Source organism: Megalopta genalis, chromosome 2 (genome assembly GCF_051020955.1).
Source record: "Megalopta genalis isolate 19385.01 chromosome 2, iyMegGena1_principal, whole genome shotgun sequence".
NCBI classification, from domain to species: domain Eukaryota; kingdom Metazoa; phylum Arthropoda; class Insecta; order Hymenoptera; family Halictidae; genus Megalopta; species Megalopta genalis.
The window spans coordinates 31792745-31814689 of record NC_135014.1 but is presented as its reverse complement, the minus strand read 5'-3'; the positions used below and the strand labels follow the sequence as shown (position 1 = coordinate 31814689).

Below are 21945 nucleotides of genomic sequence, written 5' to 3'. Positions count from 1 at the left end.
TGTTTGTGTTGCGTTTATATACTTTTTTGAGCGGACTATATTTTATACGGAATTATTTTTCGCTCGAGGCTTCGACGCTTGCTTTCGTTTCACGATTTATTTTGTCTTTTTTTTGGAGTTTGTTGTGCGAATGTCGCGTGAAAATGAGAATTCGATACTTACGAGTGTGTGATTGGAGACAAGAAGAGACACGGAATTGTTAGTGGTGTCCAGGAGTGTGAGGGAGCCATCGTCAGCTTGGTAAACAAACTTGTCGTGGGAGACCCAGGTTGGTGTTAACCTGTGCGGCGTCAGGTCATCACGAAGGCACTCGTCTAACGTGAGACGTCTGCCGCTCCAATACAGCAGCTCGTCGACGTACCTAAACATATTCATACCCATCGTATCCTATCTTCATTCATTACGCCTAACCGTTCATTCGTCATCAGCCGCGATTCACGAATATCCGCAGCAATTCCTAGCCTGCGGATTATTATGCAAGATAATAATTGTGTGCATCGATTGCAGCAACGAAACACAATCGAAAGTTCTTCCATCCTTTAATAATATTTTATCTCGTCAGAAATGCATAAAATTCGCTGTCCAGTAATTGCATGCAAGAAGATTCTCATAAACGTTAAGAAGAAGAAATTATAGCATGGAAACATTTTGGGTAAAAATGGTCCAACTTCGACTGACGATAACTCCGTAAAAAATCATCGCAAGATAATGAACTTTCTTTCAAATTGAAGCTTGAAACGTCTAGTTTAAGATAATGTTTCTAGATTTTAATTGCGATGCAACCTCGCCGCTGCAACCCTTCAAATATGATACCATGTTTGTCATATTGACAATTCCCAAGTTTGACGAAATGCACGGACCTCGCAAAATTTTTTTAGAGAATGAAGTTTCCAGTGAAATGAAGCTTGATCCTTCCCCTTTAATTTAGAGAAAAAGAAACTTGGCTGCGATTTTTTTTCACAAAGTTACGACGCTTTAAAGCGACCCTTGCAAAGTCCGCGCATGAGAAAAAGTTAAACAACTTTCATGCACATTGACATATAAATAATTAGGACGTCCACAACTTTTGTCTGCTGAAAGGTTGAAATAACTCGCGAAATACCTAATGAGACATTTTCGACGAAAGAGCGACGACAGCGAACGCCTTTAAGACAGCGCGAATCTCTTCGGCCACTGAAAAGAATCATTTGCATCGCAATCCGGAAATGATAAATGCGCGGACACAGGCACGATTATCATCGGCGGAGCAATTTCGATGCTTCGTTTCCCGGACCAGCGTTCTTACACCAGGAGGCAATGGAATAATCCTTTTTTACGAGGAACGAACAACCGGTGTTCGAGGTTTTAATGGCGCCATTCATAGAACCAGCTCGAATCACCGATCCACTTGGTATCCTCGTAAAATCCTTAGCCGGATCCGATCCGTTTCGGGTCATACTCCTTGGCACGGGTCACGGATCGCGTCGCTAAAAGGATCGGCAGATTCCCGGGGATAAGGGGAACGGATTAATTTCGCGGAGAGCGGTCCACGGTGATCCGGTGGGCTCGTTAACGGTTCGGCCTTCGAGCACCCGGCGCAACCGGCTTTCCCGGCGAGCTATAGTTTTCTCCACGGTCGAGATCCTCGGCCAAGATAGACCCCGAATACAGGATCTGCGGGGAAACGGGCAGAAAAACGCCGGGGAAAACTCACCCGAGAAGGTAGATGGCCGTGACGATCCCGGCGATAACGAACCCGATGACCAGCAGCGAGAAGATTATGCTCCGCCAGTTGTGGCCGCCCTCCGCGTACGTTAGATCCTGTGAATAGAGCAGACAGCACGCCGGTTAACGATCCATCGATCACGGGGAAGCCGGCGGGCTTGCGGATCTACAATGCGGAAAGCTGGCGTTGACGGCATGCAGGTCACGAGGTCCTTGGACGTGTTCTGGGGACAGTCTGATCTGTTCTGGTAGTTGACGCATGCTCTGCTGATTGATTAACTGGCTTCGTCTCGGATAGCCTTTGACTGATAGAGATAGTCGGGGGAACAAGTGTTCGAGTGAGACTGTTCCTGGCCACCTGTTTTTCGTGGTGTTTTACTTATACAGGCTGTCCCAAAAATGTCTCGCAATCCGAAAGTGGCGGGTTCCTCGGGTCATTTGAAGCAACTTTTTCCTTTACAAAAATGTTCTCCGAGGCACCGTTAACGAGTTATTAACGAGAAACAGTGACCAATGAGAGGCGAGCTCGGCTGGCGCGAGGCGACCGAGCCAATGAGCGGAACTGGGCTTCGCGCGCTGGTTGGCTGGGCCGCCTCGCGTCAGCTGTACTCGATTCTTATTGGTCACTGTTTTTCGTTAAAAATTCGTTAACGGTGCCTCGAAGAAAATTTTTGTAAAGGAAGAAGTTGCTACAAATGATCCGAGGAACCCGCCATTTCCGGATTGCGAGACATTTTTGGGACGCCCTGTAGAAGGGATGATATGCAACTCGGAAATTCGAGAAGTATTGAAATCTTCGGGATACGTTGAGCATTTGTGCATACAATGCATCACGCAATTTTGTATTCGTGGGTGGATTCAACTCGAGAGCTGGAAATTAGTCATGGAATAATCGGCTACTTTTTATTTTATTACTGTAATTCGCAAATCGTGCAAGATATGAAAGAAATCTTCAAACAAAAGTTACGTCTTTCGTACAGTTAGCGGATTACAGATAATAAAATACAGCCGAATATTTGGAGCTTAATTTCCATCTCGTAAAATTGCGCAAGGACACGAAATTGCCTAATACAAATCTGCACACGCTGTGCACATTCTCAGAATTTCAGAATTTCTTGAATTTTCGGATTGGGGATCAACTCTTGTTAGAATGGGTGTTGAGGTGCTGGATATGTTGATATTTGGGATGTTGACGGATGTTTACGTGAGTGGTAAATGAAGTTTGTGGTTCAGAACTCAAGATAATGTTCTTGTCGTGTCCACTGCAAAACATGATACTGCACGAAACTCTCAAAAGAAAGCACTGGACTGTACAGTTTTTCAATTCATATATTATTCTTTTAGTAAGGAAATACAATACATGGTTCCACAACGTGAAAGCACCTTTACTTTTTGACTGAAGACGTGGCCAAAGATGCTTGTTTATTTGTGCAAGATTAACGAAGAATGTGTGAAAGAATTACCAATAATACAGCAGAGTACATGGTATTTCAAATAGTCCATATAAAATTTTATTATACTTCGAAGGGAGTATAAAATTATGGCATTTCCGGGAAATGAGGGATTCCTGAGGTGATTTGAAGAAACTTTTTCCTTAGCGAAAATGCAATCCGCGGCTTCGTTTACAAGTTATTAATGAAAAACACTGACCAATGAGAGATCGCTGATGCCCCGCCCTCGCGACCACTGCCGCCGCGTCAGACAGCCGGCGCGACGCGCCATTGGCCGTGAGGGCAGAGCACCAACCATACTCGCTCTCCGATTGGTCAGTGTTTTCCGTTAATAACTCGTCAACAAAGCCTCGGATTGCATTCTCGCAAAGGAAAAAGTTACTTCAAATGACCTCATGAATCACCCCTTTCCCAATATTAACAAAATAATGGCACACTTTGTATATACAAAATGGCTACATAAAATCTCTTCCTTTTCATATCTTCCTCTATAACAAAGGGTTCTTTCACCCGTATACATGAATAAATAAAATAAATAAAAAAAAGAAAGAAATAATTTTGGCCAGCTTTTAGGGACGAAATGCTTCACCGCGCGTCGTGTGGCACTGTTTGCTCGTGATTTATGGAAGCAGCGAAACCGAACGACGAATGAAATAATGAAAAGAAGCCCGCAGGTGTCTCGCTGTTCGTCGATACGTTTAAATAGCCGTTTTATTTTGGCGATCGACGAGGACGTTCCCGGGTCGGGCGGGTTCGATCGCGTCGACGCGGACGGTCACAAGAATATCGGAAGTCTTTCGACGCGGCGGCGGCGGTTGCCGGACGCGCGCGTCACGTCGCCGGCATGCATATTGCATTCGGGTTATGTTTGCAACTCCGGGCACCCTCGTTCTGTTTGCGGGACTAAGCCGGATAACACGTACCGGCGGTGTAATACGTCCCGGCAGCGGCGCGGCGCGGTCGGATTTTCGGGACCTGTTAGAATCGCCACGCGACCCGACTCCCACGCGTGCACCCGCTGCCGAAAACGCGTTACGAGCGCAAACACGACCGTGTTTGCGCGCCGGGGACCGATGTCGCGACGCACCGCGCCGGGAACGCTTACAATTAGAGCGGCCCTGTCTCCGCCGGCGTATCGATTCGACGCGTAAACGCGGTTAATCCGCGCCGCTGTTTGCTCGCACGGAATTGTCGTGAACGATCATCGTTTAATCCGCCTCCAGACCCGGCGGGCCTGGCCTCGTGACATCCGCCGGGTAAATGTCCTTCTGCCAAGCCCACGCGACCCGGAAATGCGGCCGGAACAACGCAAGACGCACCGTGTTTTTGCATTTCAACATTAACTTAACGTTTCGTTCGATTCATTTCGGCCGAAATTCGATTTAGGATCTTTCTCGTCCTGCTCCATCGAATTTACGAGGCTTGCTGAGGAAATTTGGAAACGATCGGATCACGGTTCGATCGGTGTAGCATTCGTCGGAGTTTCAAAATATCGCTGACTCGATCCGTTATTTTGGAAATAATTAATGTTTCTGAATAAAAAAAAAGGACACTGTCCGCACTCGTCGATTTTGATGGAACCGCTGCGAGAAGTGATCACCGGACAAATACGATATGACGCGTATTTTTTTTTTTTTTTGATTGACCATCGTCGATGTCGGCAACGTGAAAACAGCCCTTAAAATTTCGGCCGATAAAATGAATGAATGAATGACCGATAAAAGTACACGCGTGTCAAATGTTTTTGCAAAAACTGCCACTCACAGGTATCTCGTCGAAATCGGTGCAAAAACGTGTTTAATGGAGTGACAGAGAAAGCTGATCATTGATTCGTGTAATATTAAGCATTGTCGTTTGGCCAACAATGTTTAATGTTATTTCGAGATACGATTGTGTTCGGAAATTAATTTGAAACATTCATATTCATAAACATTACCGCGAATACAACATAGAATTATCGCTCTAATTTGGCAGAAAATTATGATTACAACGTGAACAAATTTTTGATACATGCTTTGACTGTTACTTTAAAAGCATACAAAATTTGTAGCCACAATACCGGATGTTTATTTCTCAAAAATTCTGCAACATCGCCTTACAATCAGAATCGCAAAAGGAAGGCCGCTAAAGTGGATCGGGAGGGTTGCTTATTCGATGTGCACGAATTACATCGTATCTTTCTGCCGTTTGAAATTGGATCTACTCGATTGATGCCATAAATGGTAAAGTTTGTGCAGAAACTATATATTCTTCGAAAATATTCCGCGCACCCGATGTATGGCAAGCCTCGTTATACGTAAGCATGAAAAATGTTTCGCGGAACGTCGGCTTCTCTTTTCCCCATGATTCCAAGGAACTTCCGGTAAATCATGCTCCATTTTTCAACCCCTGTAACCCGACCCCGGCGATCTTCTCAACAAAACGATACTTCAACGGTATTCTTGCTTAATTCGCCAACGGATTAAACAACTTGCAAACTCGAGACCAGAATGATACAGAAAAAGAAAAGTAGATAAAAGAAATAAAGTTGCTACTCATCTCAATCGTTGAAGATTTCGAAACTAATTATTAAAAGCCCCGGGTGCATCACAGAACTCCGGCGATGCATCCGAGTGCATCACAGAACTCTGGCGATGCATCCGAGTGCATCACAATGCTCCACGAACGCGTCTGCGTGCAACACAATGACCCTAGAATGCACTTGAGTGCACGACAAAGCTCCAATATCGTATCCGAGTGCACTATAATGATCCAAGAATGCACCTGAGCGTATTGCAAAGCATCGAGATTGCATCTGAGTGCGCTATAATGATCCGAGAACGCGATTGAGTGCATTATAAAGCTTCGAGAATGCACTCGAGTGCATCGAACGTGTTTTACTACTGAACTCGAACATTTCGAAACTAATTATCAGAAAGTCCCGGTGCATCGTGTGGTACCGATAATGCATCTGAGTGAATTATAAAAAGCTGCAAAAGTGCACTGTAGCGCATCGAACGCGCGTCTTTGATTTATATTAACGCGGGTAAATGTCTCCATCGTTCTCGACGTCGATCCGATGAACTTTTTGGCTGGTGTAACGATCACCGAGGAAACAGCATCGCAGCATGCAAATCGAGGAACGATTGGCCGGCATCAGGACACGGTAATCGCTTTCGGACGACTTGTTTACCCTGATGAATAATCGTCGAACCCCCGCGAGTTCTTCCGATCCGTGCGGCCTTTTTCTCTCGCGATCCCTTCCCCACCCCCCCATTCGACGTGCTCTTTATTCCGTCCGTTTCGTTCCCCGGCCCGCCCCCCGCGGCCTCTAATGTCGCTCTTTCGAGTTCCGGTTAGTTGATCGATTCATCGCCTTTGAATTCCGAGCATGCAACCGTGTGCACGTGCGCCCCGAGCAGGATATAATGTTTTCGATACGCGAAGACGGGAGGGTTACGCGGGATCGCGGCTGCATCAGGATGCAACGTGATCGGGCACGCTTGTTTGCCGGTGCGCCCGGGCGCACTTTGCGGGATTATTCGTTGTAATTCAACGGGCGGATCCGGGGAAACGTTAGAACCGTTCCCGCGGCGGTGTTGAATGCGTGCACACACGCGAGCCGCCGTGATCAGCCTGCGGACGCTTATGGCAGTTCGCGTCTCTATGGGCTAATTCCGGAGGCGATCCAGGTAAGCTAACATTAATGGGGAACATGCAGTCTGCGGGAATTTCGAATGGCTCCGTTTACCACGCCGTCGAATTACTGAATAATTACTTGTTCACGGTTCTCGACAATCTTAGAACTTTTCGCGTATATCCGTGCACTCCGATGCAAATTGAGCAGTTAGATGTGAACGGCCTCGTTAAATGTACGGGAACTTTCGGACAAATGAAGTCTTTGAACTCGAAGCCATTTTAATTCTATATCGATAATAGTTGTTCGATGTACACCCTCGTCAAAAAGCGTTAAGACATTTACGGAGAATTAAATAATTTTGAAGAACCGGTAGGTAGTTGTTCTAATTCCGTAAATTTATTTCAAAGTTAATTATATTAATCTGCGATATATATACAGGGTGTCTCGCAATCCGAAAGTGGCGGGTTCCTTAAGTCATTTGAAGCAACTTTTTCCTTTATAAAAATTTTCTCCGAGGCACCATTAACGAGTTATTAACGATAAAACAGTGACCAATAAGAGGCGAGCTCAGCTGACGCGAGGCGACCGAGCCAATGAGCGGAACTGGGCTTCGCGCGCTGGTTGGCTGGGCCGCCACGCGTCAGACGTACTCGACTCTTATTGGTCACTGCTTTTCGTTAATAACTCGTTAACGGTGCCTCGGAGAAAATTTTTGTAAAGGAGGAAGCTGCGTCAAATGATCTGAGGAACCCGCCACTTTCGGATTGCGAGACATTTTTGGGACACCCTGTATATATATACACAGTGGTTGTGCGTGTGTGTAATTGTCGCAGAATATAATACAATTATAATTAATTATAATTATAATACAATTAGAATTATAATAGTGTATATATTTATATACAAATTTAGATATTTACTACATTTATATTATATAAGTTTAATATACATATATGTTAGTGCACTTTTATTTATTATAATTTATTCTATAAATTATATAGATGCAGATCTCTTTATCTATTTCGATTTCTTTCTTTCTTATTATTATTTGGCAAACATTACATTTGGTTTGCCGTGCTATTAAAGATGCGGTGTCTCCGAGAGCGCATCCCGTTCAGGATATTGTCAATGCACGGCATACGGTGGTCATTGAAGAATTTAATAGCGGGTTGCGGTCGCAGAAGCACCGGGGATCCAAATAATACGTTTGGAGAACCAGTTTTATCCGTCGACTTGGTGTGCATAATTGGAGAACTGGTTCGGCTTGCATTTATGACGAGGGGGGAATGAATGCGAGCAGGAGTTTTATTCCCATGCTCTAGTTTCCATTGAACGGGCAACGCCGCGATGCTTCGAAAAATTCTGTAATCCTCGACGATGCGCAAAAACATTCTCTGTCTTGGCACGGATTCCTATTTGCAACACTGCGCGCAACTGCTGCGATTTTATTTGGCCTGCGACGAGCACGAGGAACTCCGCGTTCGATCTTGAAATGTTGCATTGCTTCTGTAATTTTATGTACTCTATAATTCTGTAATGTTCTTAGTTGTTGTTGTTAGATGTTCTTATTGGATTCTCTCTCGATTATTTTTTATCTTATCAGATTGTTCTTATTAAATTCTTATTAAATGCCCTTAAATATTCTCTTTATTAAATAATAATGCTCAGTTTTTTGCACCGGCAACATGTTATCGCTAAACTTATTAAGATAACCGATTCTTTTTCTATTTTTATTTAATCTATTAATTTAATCTATTCCTTTTTCTACTTTACATATCAGAAGTCTAATAATAGAATTTTCAATAATCGTGCTCTATGTAAAAAGAGCTGTTAGCTTAGCTTCTCAATAATTGTGCGTCTGTGAGACGAGATAATTTTTGTTGAAACAACAATTTCAGAAGAAGTTGTTGCGCAATATTAGTCCAAAGAATTTGTTGAATTATAAATGAAATTGTTGCCACCTAAGTACGTTATTATGAAAACTCCCAATGCATAAAGTATTAAAATTGTTGCGATTATAAAAACAGTTTCATAGAAAATAATTCAATAAACCGCTTATTTCAATCGTACTTCGCTCACTTCATCTTCTATCGTATCTTTTCTTTCACTGCACAATCTCTTCTCTTTTTTCATGATCTTTGATCAAATAAATATTGCTATTATAATCATTTAATATTTATTTGATCAACCGAAGAAATTCCCGAAGAAGAAGAGAAATTCCCGAAAAAGAGATTATATAATAAAAGAGAAGAGATACGACAGAAGCACGTGAGCAAGATATTTAAATAATGCGAGAACGGAGCAAATGAAAGAGAATAATACAGTACGAGATTTTACGAGGTCGTTCTAAAAAAGAAATAGTAGGTATTAAATTCGACAGTCGACAGTCGCTTTCGGGTACACGCCGGTCCATTGTTACTTCGATCGGCGTCGTCTAATCTCGGCTCGTTAAATCGAGGCGATAGTTTCGACAATGGAAACGGCCCGGTGCTCATTGCCCGCGGAAATCGCTCGATATTTCGCCTCCGCGGTATTAATATTTACCTGGCACGGCGGCGGCCACTTTAACTCGCCTAACGCGGTACGTGACGGAACACCAGAAATTTGTCGGGCCGCGATATTTTCTTGCGGAGACCCACGCCGCGGCGAGAATATTATATTTCCTCGGTCGCGTTTGCCGCCCACGGAACTCACCGTGTCCCGCGTATCGTGTTTAATACTATCTTAGACGGCGTTGTAACACCGTCATTTTACTATTCCGCGTGGTGCTTCGCAGCCTAACACCGCTACCTGGTACCGCGATCTAGCTTGAATTTTTCCAGCCTGTTCTACCGTCGCTTTTCCCGATAGCTCATTCGCTCGTACGTGCTCGGAACCCGCGAGATCGCAACGGAGACCGTTCTACGGCAGGACTTTCGTTCGCTTTTCGGGAACAGTGAGCTCGAAGGTGGCAATACGTCGCCTGGGACCGCTGTAGCGACTACAATGAGTCGGTGCGACGGCACCTGATTGGCCGTCGACCGGATCCCATCGCTTTTGATAGTAGCGGCGGTCGTGTAGAATATGGAGATTGCCAGTGAACGTTGCCGGATAGCGGCGACTACGTGGAGAAATTGAGAAAATGACTGTAAAGCTGGAATTTGTTGAACTGTCGTGGGTCGGGCATTTTCGTGCATTTATAGTAACTGTGGACTTGCAAAATTGAAGGGATATATCAATTTGTCATACATAAATACTAGTTATTGAATTGAATTGAAACGAATTTATTCATTTATCCAGGAGAAAAACCGTGAAGTAGTTATTGTGCGAAATGAAAATTAGCTAAATGAAAAATGGCTTGCAAAGAACAGTGGAAATTTTGTTTCGATTCCAACATGTTTGTATCGTATTCAAAATATTGTTAACAATATATTTTTTTACGCGATAGGACAGTCGGTAAAACTCGAAAATTTCCTTTCTTAACAATAAAATTCGCTATGCTTTACGTGCTCGAGATTTACATTTGCTTCGCAATCGATAACTCGGCGAATTCTTGTAACTGTGGACTTGCAAAATTGAAGGGATAAATCAATTTGTCATCCATAAATACTAGTTATTGAATTGAATTGAAACGAAATTGTTCATTTATCCAGGAGAAAAACCGTTGAGTAGTTATTGTGCGAAATGAAAATTAGTTAAATGAAAAATGGCTTGCAAAGGACAGTGGAAATTTTGTTTCGATTCCAACATGTTTGCATCGTATTCAAAATATTGTTAACAATATATTTTATTACGCGGTAGAACAGTCGGTAAAACTCGAAAATTTCCTTTCTTAACAATAAAATTCGCTGTGCTTTACGTGCTCGAGATTTACATTTGCTTTGCAATCGATAACTCGGCGAATTCTTGTAACTGTGGACTTGCAAAATTGAAGGGATAAATCAATTTGTCATCCATAAATACTAGTTATTGAATTGAATTGAAACGAAATTGTTCATTTATCCAGGAGAAAAACCGTTGAGTAGTTATTGTGCGAAATGAAAATTAGTTAAATGAAAAATGGCTTGCAAAGGACAGTGGAAATTTTGTTTCGATTCCAACATGTTTGCATCGTATTCAAAATATTGTTAACAATATATTTTATTACGCGGTAGAACAGTCGGTAAAACTCGAAAATTTCCTTTCTTAACAATAAAATTCGCTGTGCTTTACGTGCTCGAGATTTACATTTGCTTTGCAATCGATAACTCGGCGAATTCTTGTAACTGTGGACTTGCAAAATTGAAGGGATAAATCAATTTGTCACACGTTACATATATACTAGTTATTGAATTGAATTGAAACGAAATTGTTCATTTATTCGCGAGAAAAACCTTTGAGTAGTTTTTGTGTGAAATGAAAATTAGCTAAATGAAAAATGGCTTACAAAGAACAATGGTAATTTTGTTTCGATTCCAACATGTCTGCACCGTATTCAAAATATTGTTAACAATATATTTTATTACGCGGTAGAACAGTCGGTAAAACTCGAAAATTTCCTTTCTTAACAATAAAATTCGCTGTGCTTTACGTACTCGAGATTTACATTTGCTTCGCAATCGATAACTCGGCGAATTCTTCCGAATAACTTGCCGCAGAGAGTGCACCGCCGCATTCAACATTCGCGCGGCTGCCTCGGCATGTATATATTACGGCGAAATAACTTATCCCATAGATTCGTCGATCGTTTGGCGATGCATATCGCGGCAGCGGCAATCCGAGACAGTTTCTGCCGCGGCGCGGCGTAACACAATTTTTTCCCCCGCAACGCGGCCCGTGCACTTTGCATTTCTGTTTTTATTGTCCATCGATTCTCGATACTGTCCAGGGAGGAACCGCCGCGAGTCTTCCAAGGGATTTAGTATTTTCTGGGGCGAGTGGCTCGCCCCGGTCGTTTCTGGTTGATATTCCGGGCTACAATATGGCCCCCCTATGGGGCCACGAATGGAAATTCGAGCTCGGGAATGGAATATCTGGCTGCGTGGCGTTCGAGATTACTCTATTGTGACCCGGCCCCGCAAATGCGATGACGAAAAGAGAACACGGAAGGCGGGACCGCGACCCGTCACGATGCGACGCGACGCGACGCGATTCGATTCGATTCGATTCGTTTTTTATTTACTTATAAATATTTAAGATGCGCCGAGAAGAACTCAATTCGTTGAATTCAATCTAACATCATTTATAACGCAATTGTGTGCAACGTTGTGTGCACCCTTTTTTTCTGGAGAATCAGATGCGGATCGTTGAGCATTTCGATACATTAACACGTTAAATGCCGAGCATAAACTCGAAAAATTCACGCGATATCAAATTGATTTAATTAATGAAATCGAAACTAGAAAGTGAACACTTCCCATAAGAAATATTAGTTCAGCTATTTTGTATTTCACAAGTCCTGGTAACATTCAATTCGTCCAATATATCACAGTAAAAACGAATTTCAAAAAGCTAGTTAAAAATTAGTGAACGTATTAATACTAAGTTTGTTACGTTGGCATCAGGATATAAGATTATCAAGGTCGCGTCGAGTAAGTAGGACACCGCTAAACTTTTCTACAGCATGAAAAACCTTCGAATGGTATTCGATGCGACTCGTTGCGATTCGATACGATTCGATAGGATTCGATTCGATGCGATGCGATGCGTCCCGATTGATGTATCGGCCCCGGAATTAATCGACCGTGGAGATAATGGTTGCCGATGCTGGCCCCGGCCGATCTGCAGCTCGCCCGCCATTCCGATAATGAAACACGGAATAATTTTGCTACAATTAGAGCTCGCCACCGTTTCTTCCGATAATGAACATCCGCGGGCGCGCTTCGATTTTCAATTGTAACTTTCGACTTCGATAGCAACGGAATGTAATGAAACCTGGCCGTCCGAGCTTGTCGTTTCATCCCCGCTGCCGAGCCAGAATTTAGGATCTCGAATTTGTCAGGGAGATTCGCGAGACATGCGATCCTTCGAGCACCGAAAATGCCGCGGTTTCTTCGTCAATTGTTCATTGTAGACCATTATTTACAATTCTTAATGCAACGACGAGAATAATTATAGACTCGAAGTTAACTTCTGCATTTTTAACGATATTTAACACGTTCCGTGCCACGTGTACCATCGATGGTACACGCTTGCATGTTTACTTAGCGAACTGAACAAATTGTTTACAAGAAATTTAGAACCGAAGAATCAATTTCCACCGCAAGAATGGGCGTTGATAAGTTTTTGTTACGTTGTTATGTGTACGAGAATTAATAATTGCACGTAATACATCAAGTTTTAGTAAAATATCAAAGTGTGAAGATTCGAGTAAAAAAAGCTCGGCACGGAACGTGTTAAGCAAAGATTCAATGAAACGTCGTATTACCCAGAAGTAATTTAGCCTATTTTTACCTAGCAAGTTGCGAACGTATCATTTCGTTGTGCATACAGGGTGTCCGGGAAGATTGGGATCAAAATACAGTAATGTCTCCCTTACTGACGCTCAGTTTGTGCACAGAAATGGACGATTTGGGAAGAGGAGATAGGATTATTCGAACCTTGTGACTCGTTTTTATAGCTCTTGACAATCGGTAACCACAAAAAACGAACAACAAGGCTCGAACAATCGTATCTTCTCTTCCAAAATTGACCAATTTTTGTAGACAATCCGAGCGTCAATTAGAGAGACATTACCGTACGATGCGTTTACCGAGGTGAAATCTTCTAACCCTTAGCCGGATGAATGGCGTTACGTTCGCGTAAAGTTGTTAGCAACGTGAAGTCTCCCGATCCACTAGTCGTAATCGATCGAACCGCCCGAAATCCGCATAAAGGCCACTGCGGCAAACCGCGAGCTCCGCCGAAGAAACCGTTCTCGCAACTTTCGCGAAACGTGGCCAAGCAACAAGGGCTCGATGACCGTCGTTTCGGCGAACGGTGGTCCGGAGGACGGTAATTAGTGGCCGAAAGTTTGATAACCTCGAACAATATAATATAATGTAATAAAAAATAAAATAAAATATAATACAATATAATAACATCAGAAAATCCAAAGTCAGACATCATTTCGTCGGACATCTTTACGACGAAATACAGCGTTTCAAAGACAAATTGCTCGAATCGAAAGCAAAACTAACTATTCTAATTATTCATAAACAGAGAAATGCGAGAACGGAAGATGCGCGAGAATAATTTTTCTGTCAACAATAGGAAAACAAACAAAGATCTGCACTTTCTCGGTATCACGATGCCCTCGGAGTTCGAACACTATAGTCAAAGGGATGCGCGATATTAAATATTAGAATACGGTATCGTGAAGTAGAGATTTTAAGCGTGAATTTACAAATAGAAAAAGAGTCGACCACTGTACGTCGTCGGAGTTTTCGCGAAACAACAAACACGGTCGTCAACGGGCAGCTGTTCATTGCCGGCGCGACGCGCGGGCGTAACGGAATACCTAATTTTCCGCGCGGCACGCTGATTTCGCGATGTTTTTGCACACTTACCGTCGCGGCACCGTTGCTCTCGTTCATCGTGGCGCACGGCTGCCGTGAATAATACGGTGCACTAATGTTGCGCCGTCGAAAAACCGAGGGAACCGGTGCCGCGCGCCGCGACGCCTCTCCCGACCCGCTGTTATTTACACAATATAGTTCCGCGGCTCGTACTCGTCGCTTGACGTAACTGCGGTATTTGCATGTTTACAACGGTGCCCGCGTTCCCGATGGAAATAACATATATATGTGTATATATATGTATATATATATATATATATATATATATATATATATATTCCGGAGTGCTGGAGGCCGACGTCGAACTTTCGGCTCGGCCGTTTCTCTCGCGGCCGAGCTTTTCCCGATATCCAGCCCCGAAAGAAAAGCCCCGCTTATCGTCGCCGAACATTTTTACGACCCCGATCTAATTATTCAAATCGCCCGGCAGCTGGGTGCCCGGAGTTCTGCGATCCTAACCGGCGCAATTAGCCCGATTTTCTAGGAAACTTTTACATTGATCTCTCCCCGTTGTCGCGTAAATCTCTGTTTCGAGTCGCACAGGATTTCGATCGCGATGGACAACGCTCGGAAATTCGTAAGTGTTAAATCTTACTTTCTCTACGGTTAAATATTTGCGATCGAAGGTCGCGTAGATCCGATTTCTTGGTAAAATTCAGACGCGATGTTTATCGTTGGATTGCGGATTTTTACGCGAAGTAAACACTGACTGCACCATCTGCAAGACGTTGCAGCGAAGTGCAATCTTGTTTCTCTCTTAAATGTTTTAAATAAGATAGAATTAATGCGTCAGCGCGCGCGCGTTTTTAATTGCTTTCCATTCATTTACTACTTTATGTTTCAGCTATTCATCCCCCCCCCCCCCCCCTACAAAATCGTGTCATTGGCGAAATATTCGTTTTCCTTTTTCAGTTGATTTTCAGCTGTTTGGATGTGTATTGGTTTGTTATATCGTTTTATCTAGCTTAAGAGTGCACACAATTTTTCGTTTATTAATTAATTCAGCGTCGCTTAAAGATTAATTTCGTTTACCTGGCAACGATGATTAAACGTACTTAACATATAACAATAGACGTATTTAAATTGATTAGAACCGGTGAAAATAAATACTAAATCCGCATCATAAAATTATCGCGCATATTTTCTGCACTACATATGCCACCCTACAGATATCGCAACGAAAGTAAATTCGCGACAATCGGTTTTCCAATGGAAGAATCGAAAATGTGACGTAAATGCACAAAAATACCCGGACTTCTATTTACAAACCGCTGTCCTGTTTAAATTTAGTTTACTGTTGCATTGTTATTGGTCGCGGCAGGAAAATATACAAATCAGAAGCTCCACGGTATCATAATATTAACAATAATAATATATATATTATAATAATAATAATAACTTTATTTATTGACGGGAGAAACCCTTAATTACAGTGTAAGGATGTAATAAAAATGTAACAGTCACACAAGGATGGATGAAATACGAAAAAAAATCTACAATATAAGAAAGACTCGAGAGAAAAGAAACAATAGAAAATATACATGAAATTTAATTTGATTATGAGCGAAGGTGAAGACGAATAGTATTTACGTATTTATTTATTATAAACGTTACAAAAAGAAATCCAGTTATCGGTTACAGGCGATAAGTAAAACGGTTTAGGCTAGCAAAGAATCTGTAAAGCGTTCTACGCGATTCCGGCGAAAATAGAGAATGTTTTCGAGGACGTCGCGGTATTGTTCGATCCGGAACTGTTCGAACGAACAATTATGCCGGAGATCACGATACGGGAGGAAAGTTTCCGAGCGGCCAAGAAAGGAATCCGTGTACGCCTATAATTCTGCAGCGTTCCGCAATCCGATAAAGCTCGCCAGATTCCCTGGCCCGTGCCCGCGACCCGATATCTCTCTGCGAAACCAACCCCCGCATTCGCGAGCCAATAAACGTTACGTTATCTCGCGAAAATTTTCTGCCCCCTTTCCCAGCCGGCCATCAATGGGATCCAGCGGAAAGAAACATTGCCCCCGCTTGGCACCCGCTTATCGACTACTCGTTGCCACCCTCTTCGGGCTGTCCGTGCTTGTCGCTGACTATACCGGGTTCAGGCGATCCACTCTGACAGACTGTCGTCACGATAACTTGGCCGAGATTGCACAGCTTCCGGTTAAAATGAAATTCACGATTTTCCTGCGGATCTTTATGCAACGTGACGTTTCTTTTTCAGGCTTCCTTTCAAGCGATTCTCCTTCTCTTCGGCGATTTCGCCAGTCGACCGTGAGTGTTCTCAAATTGTTCCAATACTTTTGCTGTTTATGCGTGTTTGTTTTTAATTAAATGTGTTATCTAAAATGATCGCTAAAAGTGGTTAGCAGAAATAAGTGGCAGGAACGGTTGAGAAAAATTATTTGCAAATTTAAGTGGTGATAATGATTAGCAGAAATTGTTGGTAGAAGTGGTCAGAAATGATGATTGACGAGAATGCGCGGTGGTTAAAAAAAACACGAAAAAATGGTTGGTTAAAATCATTGCTAAAGATGGTCCTTGAAAATGCGATTCGCAAAAGTGGTTGGTAAAAATTGTTGGTAAAAATGGCTAGTAAAAATAGTTACTAAAAATAATTGGTAAAACTGGTTATTAAAAATGATTGCTAAGAATAATTGGCCGAAGTGGTTGCTAAAAATGGGAAGACCTTGGAGAGAAAGACCTAATCTGACGTAGGAGTACGTAAAATGATTTCGAAGCTGCAACGTTTCGGCGCAGCAAATAAGAACAGCGTTTCGAAGGTGAGCTGGTAGAACAATTCCGTGTTTCCCGGTTTTGGCGCGAATTCGACTGGACTAGGTGTAAAAATGGAAATACCTTAAATTGCGCCAGTGTGCTCCGTTGAAGTGTTAATATTTGCAGTCGCAGAGTAAACTTCCTGCGACTGGTTTGAAGAGTACTTGTTGTTATTGGCGTAAGGGGAACTCTGAAGAAGGCTCGTTGTAACCGACAGAGAGAGAGAGAGAGAGAGAGAGAGAGAGAGAGAGAGAGAGAGAGCGGAATGCTCGAGCAACACTTGAGATAACAGCGATTGCTAGTTTCAGATTTTAGTAATATAGCGAACCTCTCTCTTAGTAGACTGATACACTCGTGGCTCGCGGGATTATACGTAACTGCGCCGCCGGAATATTTTCTATCTCCTTGAACCGCTGACGTGATTAGCTATATGTGTACCCCGGTGTGCACGTGTGCCGTGATATTGCGTAACTTCTCTATCGCGTGTCGATAATTACCGGGATGTCTGACCAACTAGCAACGTGCTCCGCGTTAATATTAATTATTCTCGTAACGGAATCGCGGATTAGTCCGCACTCGCGAAGCGGGCGAGTATTTTTATGCGAAGCGTGGCTTAATTGGCTTCTGCTCTATTTAATCGATCCCTCGCAAATCGGTGTCGGACTCGGAGATTTGGGACGTGATCTACTAAATATGGATGTTGCTCGCCTTTTTCAGCACTGAAAGTGACCGGGGGTTCGTCTCGTATTATGCAGACTTCGACTCATTTTCATTATAATATACATTTCGGACGAAAAAATGTGGTCAATCGTTTCCCATGAAAGCGTCTTTGTCAATCCAATAATCCTAAAAGCATGAAATTGGAAACTGGCCATTTGAGCCGCGGCGGCGCGCGTTTGGTATTAAATTCAAATGGAATTCTGCCGTTCTATCGCGTCAATATTTAAACACTGACGTAAAGGTCGCATGAAATATGAACGACGAACGAAATATGAACGTGAAATATGTCTCACGTAGGAATTTATCAGCGAGATACGCGTGTTAACCAACCACCTCAATGTGCAACTGCAGCAATGTTTTGACAACTTCACAAACTAATATTATTACTATTATTATTATTATTATTATTATCCTTATTTAAATATCTTGATCACTTGATCTTCTATTGTATCTTTTATTTGATTATTTCTTCTCCTTCTTCTTTACTTCTTTTTCACATGCTACTTGTGCGACATGTCATATTATTGTAGCAAAGAGACTTTCTCCCTTAAATAAATATTATTATTATTATTATTATTATTATTATTATTATTATTATTATTATTATTATTATTATTACTAATTTCGTAACGTATCATTTAAAGCACTTTATAATTTCGCATTTATAGTCTGCAAGATCGCGCAACAAATTGTTCAGTTCGGTGGAGTTTTTCTGAAATGAAATTCGTTAAAGAGAAGTTGGCAAATAAGGTCACGGAATTCTTGACAGTGACGCGAAGATTGAAGCGAAGGGAGGTTGGTGACCCGTTGATAAGGCCCGGGCTCGCAGTTATCGAAAATTGTTGATATTCTGGTCTTATTAGCTGCGCGGGTTGCTTGAACCGACGTAATATCAAGTGGACGTGGGCGGAGTGAATGCGCCGGGCATCTGGTTATTGCCAAATGTTCCCACGCGACCGAAGAGAATTGAGCAGTAGTGCGGTGGCGAAGAATCCGTGCGAAGGTCCGTGCTGGCAGCGTTTCGCGAGTTCTCGCAGGTGCGCGACGACTGGAAATAGTACGGAAATAACACGGAGCGAGCACCGTCCGTCAAGGTTCCCGTCAAACAAATTCTATTTAGTTCAATGAGGCTGCAGCTAGCCGATCGTTGGGAGACGAGCTCTGGGAAAAACATGGCGAGAGGCCCGGAAGAAAATAGATTCTGATGGCCGGCGGTTTTCCGAGTTATCTACCAAGCGTGACCGATTGTTTTGCTAACTAGAATCAAAATAGCAGTTAATCATCGGCGAGCTTTCTTCTTCTCGTATCAGATTGATGCATGCGAAATGTCGGATTTTTAAGCGACTAGTTTAAAAACTTCGCAACTATTTTTGCAAGATGTTTATTTAGCATCAGGTTTATACGGAAACCGTCGGAATGACGGGCCACTAATTTTTTAATTCACGATTCGTCAAATGCGCATTTATGAGTTGTTCACTGAATAATATGTGTTAGTTGCGGTGAATAAAAAAGAAACTTACTTTTACAAAATAATACGAAACAGTTGCAGAGAAACATTCGGGTTAAAAACCAGATATTTCGTATGCATCGACATAATGAACGTAACAACGAGATCTCGAGCCTCGCCCTTCACCATCATTTCCTCTATTTTTACCCTTCGCCCGTTTTATTTTATAGTTAGACATTACTATTTATTGTTATTCTTCATAGTCGATTAAATAAAGTGCAGGCTGTACTAATTTTAGTACGGAGTTTTAATAAGACCGGTCGATGATACAGTAAATAAATAAAGTTCGATCTGTATTTGATCTGTATTTGAACTGGTCGACGAAATGATTTCTCTCTGATTGCATTAAATGTCGTGTACGTTCGTTTAGAATAACAAATTACGAATCGTAACTTGCAAGAAAAAATTAAAAGAATTTACGAACATACTGTGCCCGTTTCGAAAAAAATCAGCCAAAACGGAAAGACCATTGTCTCTTCCGTCGCAGAAAATTTCAGCACAAAAGAAAAACTTTCTAACCGTGAACGAGAAACTGGATCAGTGTCTCCCTTGCGTCGATTTCCAAAAAGCGAACGGAGCTTGAATCAAGAACAGACGCAGCTTCGAAAAAGGTTCGCCCGTCTTTCGACGAAACGTTGAAAATGTTCGGAAGGTAGCAGGACGCGATAAGAGGGACGATCGGAAGGGGAGAGTCGTGCGAAAATTCGTTCGACAAACGTGCGTGACGTTATTAGAAAGTTTCTTATCTTCTGACAAATTGACCGGAGTATTGGCCATGGCTGCTCGTCGGCGTCGGACTCCTTAAATAGCACAACGAGCGGTTCCCCCGATGAGAATCACTGGCCGCACGGAACACTTCATTCTGACACGCTTAGGACACTTGTTTCGGCGACGATCAGCGTTTTATGTTCACGGGTCGCTCGCCGATCGAACGAGCATAATCCTTCGTCATCGAGGAACGAGGCTCGACTGAGAGGAATCTTTCTGCCAGACTTTCTGGCTCATTGCCCTCCACACCTCAGTGTTCTCTTTGTCCCTCGCCCGTGCCTCTCTTAACGTGTTAGAAATTATATACCCGCAAGCTCCGGCTCGTGTATTGTAAATCGTTTACGGTGCCGTCTCGCCTTTGTGACCCGAACGCGCAGGCCCGGCCACATAAATTCATCGCCAATTAACGGCCGCGTGTCGCCGCTCCAATTATAATGTGCCCGCGGACCTCGCGAAAAATGTCGATACACCCGCCTGTCCCCCCCCCCCTGCCCGATCCAAAAGGGACCGACGTCATACGATTCCGCAGGCAATAATTCGATGCGAAAACGTTCGGGACGAGCTTTCCTTACCGGGCTTGGGACAGAGATAAATAATATCCATACTTACTATGTTCAACAATTGTTCAATTCTGATTTTGACACGTTATTCTAAGGCAACGGGTTAAAAATCCACGGAGAAATGTCACCGTCGCTCGGATATGTCTGTTTAAACATTAAAAGCGTAAACAAAAGTTCCCTTGATGATGGTAAAACTTGCGCGATACAAAAATCATGGGCCAACTTTCTGCAAAGATTTATGATTCTAAACTGATTTGCTTAGATCTAGATTGTCCAATAGCAATCGCAAGTAATTTTGCGAAGCGCCAGAATCATTTTCCTGATTCGATTCAATCGGCCCACCCAATGCAGCCTCTCAGAGAGCTAGAAATAAGGGAGCAGAGCTTCTAAAAATTCAGCATCGCGCGTCTAGAACGATGGTTCCTCTCGGCGGCGATTTCCAGAGCCGCGATCTCAATTTTCGGGAAGAATGCTGACTCCTCGAGCCGAGATCAGCACCGTTCAGCCCCGAAGACAATGCCGAACTGACGTGCTCGCAGCTGGCTGGAAAGGGCCGTCCCGTTTCCTCGTTTCCCTGTTCCCGGATGAGGAAGGGCGAGTTCAAAGGGACTGCCGATTCGGCTGTGGGTCGAGTCCTTCAGGGCTCGGTGGAGACAACGGTCGACACTTCGAGGGGTCGATAATCGAGCGGATGTTTCGGTCGCCGAGGAACAAGTGGCAGCGAGGGAGAACGATGTTTCCATTGTTTTCAATCCTTTTGGGGGATTTTGGCGAATTGATCCGATTAGGTTCGACTTGTTCCAATTAGGTTCCATACGCTAAGTTCTCGTATTTAGAGGACACGGTTCAATTAAGATTATGCCAAGTTATAATCTCGACAGATGATCAGACAATTGGAGTTAATTTACCTCATAAAAAACAGCTCTCCCTTTCGAAATTTCGATCAGATCGTAAAGGCTTAAAGATTAAGAGTTAACGAACGACAAGAATGTCAACAAATGGCCAATGCTTGAAGAATAAGAAAAAGAAGAGTACGAAAGAAGAGCAGAAAAGAAGAGTCGGAATTAATTATCGCGCGGAACGCAACGTGAGACCAGGCTTCCGATTTTGGGCACGAAAGTCATCTCCGGGATTGGCTTAGAGAGCTTGAATCTTGCAGGAATCCCCATCGAGGACGAGATCCTTCAGAGTTCGGCTTGTCTGGGAGTTATCTCACGGCGGATCTAACTTGGAGCATCGTAGTCCAGCAATTTTTCCGTGTGCCGGTGAAACGGGTCCCCGGTCTCTGTGGGTCTTGGATGCACCCAGTTTCCAGCCGGTTGCT

The 21945-nt window shown here is 43.1% G+C and overlaps 1 protein-coding gene across 5 annotated transcripts in view; it reads right to left on the bottom strand.

The window, feature by feature from the left end:
- Positions 1-21945, bottom strand: part of LOC117225580 (inactive dipeptidyl peptidase 10) — a 185909-nt gene that overhangs the window by 23970 nt on the left and 139994 nt on the right. For 3 of the 5 annotated variants that reach the window (XM_033479265.2, XM_033479267.2, XM_033479266.2), the window contains exons 3-4: positions 1694-1800; positions 163-361 (exon numbers count right to left, since the gene is read on the bottom strand). In XM_033479265.2, the coding sequence (XP_033335156.2) occupies positions 163-361; positions 1694-1800 (306 nt within the window). Of the gene's footprint in view, positions 1-162; positions 362-1693; positions 1803-14279; positions 14419-20039; positions 20278-21945 lie in introns of those variants that run through there. The other 2 variants (XM_033479268.2, XM_033479269.2) reach the window with 2 other exon arrangements.